The following is a 2,441-nucleotide window of genomic DNA, read 5'->3' as shown; positions in this document are numbered from 1 at the left end:
CTACAACTACAAAAACCAATAACTCTTTTCTTCTCTTCCTTGACTTGTCTCATTGTTTGCAACTAATAAGTAATAACCAAACAGCATGGCGTGCTCTTGTCTCTGCTCCACCAAATCCCTTATCTTCCTCCTCTTGGTCTCCGCCATCCCCATCGCCTATCTCGTCTCTCAAGAGCTCGCCGAACCTCCCACCCACGTCTTCTTCTACCACAGCCCCGGCTGGCTCCGCGAGTGCGCCAAGTGGGACACACACGGCCGCCGATTCCTCGTCTCCTCCTTCTCCGGCGGCGTCTCTCAGGTCTCCGTCCCCAACGACGACCACCACTCTCCGGCCACTGTTCTCGAAGAAGTCCCGCTCGTCAAAGAGGCCGAGTTGGCCGGCAATGCCTCCCTCGGACTCGTCATCGACTCGCCCAGGAATCGCCTCCTCGTCGTCGCCGCCGACGTCATCGCCAACCGTTACAGCGCTTTGGTGGCCTATGATTTGTCCACGTGGACGCGCCTGTTCCTCACCCAGCTCAGCAGTCCCGGTGAGTTCAGCATTTCCCATGATGAAAATCATAAACAAAATCCCAAACGCGACATATTTATTTTCTTCTAAATTTTTCCATTTTTATTGGATCTTTGATTAAAGATCTCGGCCGTTGAATGATTTGATTTGATTTTTTAATCATTTTTACGTTTTCTTTCAGTGAAATCTATTCTCCCAATAACGAGTCATAACTCCAAAAGAACGTCTTGGACTCGAAACTGTGTCTCTAATTGAAATTTGACGTTAAATGTTGTCCCTTTTAATGGCAACGTCTTGGATCAAAATTGTGTCTTTATTAGAGTTTTGGTTTGGGTATATATTGAATTTGAGTGGTCTGTTGATATATGAATTGGAGATTTGGAGATAAAATCTTAGGACTTTAATGTTGTTTGTGGTGACCACCAAAATGAAGTCTTTAGAGTTGCATTGTTTTTAAATGTTTTTGCCTAATAAATGCGAGATGGATATTTGGGCGTTGATGTTTTGAGCTACTTTGCCTAATATATATGCCCAAACTATTATTGACGTGAATCCTGTTGACAGTCAAAAGGCAGTAGTTGGTATTCATGATGCCATTTATGGCGCCATCAAATTTATTGCTTGGTCCTATTTGATTGAAAAAAGAGAAAGCAAATAAGGAAGACAGAGATCTTTCTGAACGAGTTTCTTCTTCTTTCGTTAATTAATTAGCTGTCCAAAAGTGAAAGAAAACACAATTCAACTGTGTGGTTGCAAACATATAGCCTAGTTGTGAATCCACTTTAGAGTTTATCTTAAGGTGTAAAATTTAAATTCCCAATCTCAAGTTTTTCAACAAAAAGCAGTTGCATAGCACCATTTTCTCAACTCTCAAGCATATAAAATCACACGAGTGGCAGTTTAATGTTATGCTATAATTGCTATGGTGATAAAAAGTATTTTGCAAAATTATACCTGTCAAGTGTGACAAATTTAATATACCAATCGTCTAAACTTGACTCCACCATAAGATACAGACTTCAAAATCCATCATCTAATATATTTATTTTTTATAGAAGTATTGCCATGACTAGTGTGTCTGCTGCTCATAAATATGGTGGGGTCTAGTGCATTTTGTTACATACATTTCCTGATTGACAAGAAACTTTTACTCCAAAACATGCTTTTCACATTTCATAAATTCTGCTGCTTTGGTGGGATGCAGGTGGTGGGAAATCCTTCGCGGATGACGTGGTAGTGGATGCAGAAGGTAATGCCTATGTTACTGATGTCAAAGCCAACAAAATCTGGAAGGTTGGAGTAGATGGGAAATTGGTTTCCATTATAAGAAGTCCTCTCTTCACCGCCAAAAAATGGTACAAGAACTTGGTAGGACTGAATGGGATTGTTTACCACCCAGATGGATTCTTGCTAGTGATTCATACTTTTAGTGGAAACTTGCTCAAAATTGATTTGTCAAAGGGAGAGGAGGTAGTTAAGGCAGTTAAGGTAGTTGGAGGTCCTTTGACATTTGGAGATGGCCTTGAGTTGCTATCTCCAACAAAACTTGTGGTTGCAGGCAGCAACCCTTCTGCCCGGTTAGTGGTGAGCTCCGACGGGTGGGAGACCGCCTCACTCGTGGCCACGTTCTCTGGGCTGAAGCACCGCGTGGCGACTGCGGCCACCGTGAAGGACGGAAGGGTGTATCTTAATTACCTTATTGGTATGGGGTACCCCAAGAAGAAGCATGCCCTTGTTGAGGCAGTTTTCTGAAGTGAAGTACTTAAGCGGCACAGAAGAGAAAGAAACAGGTCTAATTCAGATGTGGCAATGAATCTGTTTTGCCTACGGAATTTTGATTTTGTAATCCATCATTATCAGTTAATAACATTGTTACTAAAACAAATAATTCGTGTCATGTTTTAGGTGTTGGTTCATTGATTTTTTTTTT

General features: G+C 41.8%; 1 protein-coding gene across 1 annotated transcript; it reads left to right on the top strand.

Moving 5' to 3' along the window:
• LOC112091036 lies at window positions 1–2,441 on the top strand. The gene is made up of 2 exons (XM_024163741.1): window positions 1–530; window positions 1,716–2,441. The coding sequence occupies exons 1-2, from the start codon at window positions 86–88 to the stop codon at window positions 2,261–2,263; spliced, it is 993 nt and encodes a 330-aa protein (XP_024019509.1). The 5' UTR covers window positions 1–85; the 3' UTR covers window positions 2,264–2,441.

This window comes from Morus notabilis, unplaced genomic scaffold (genome assembly GCF_000414095.1).
Source record: "Morus notabilis unplaced genomic scaffold, ASM41409v2 Scaffold793, whole genome shotgun sequence".
Lineage (NCBI taxonomy): Eukaryota > Viridiplantae > Streptophyta > Magnoliopsida > Rosales > Moraceae > Morus > Morus notabilis.
Note: the sequence above shows the minus strand (reverse complement) of the source record. Positions and strands in the feature narration are given on the sequence as shown.

What these genes read in the sequence shown, in the direction of transcription:
- LOC112091036 (XM_024163741.1), top strand. Translation starts at nt 86, where the DNA reads ATGGCGTGCTCTTGTCTCTGCTCCACCAAATCCCTTATCTTCCTCCTC. An exon ending in CACCCAGCTCAGCAGTCCCG is followed by an intron (nt 531 to 1,715) that starts GTGAGTTCAGCA and finishes GGTGGGATGCAG; the next exon opens with GTGGTGGGAAATCCTTCGCG.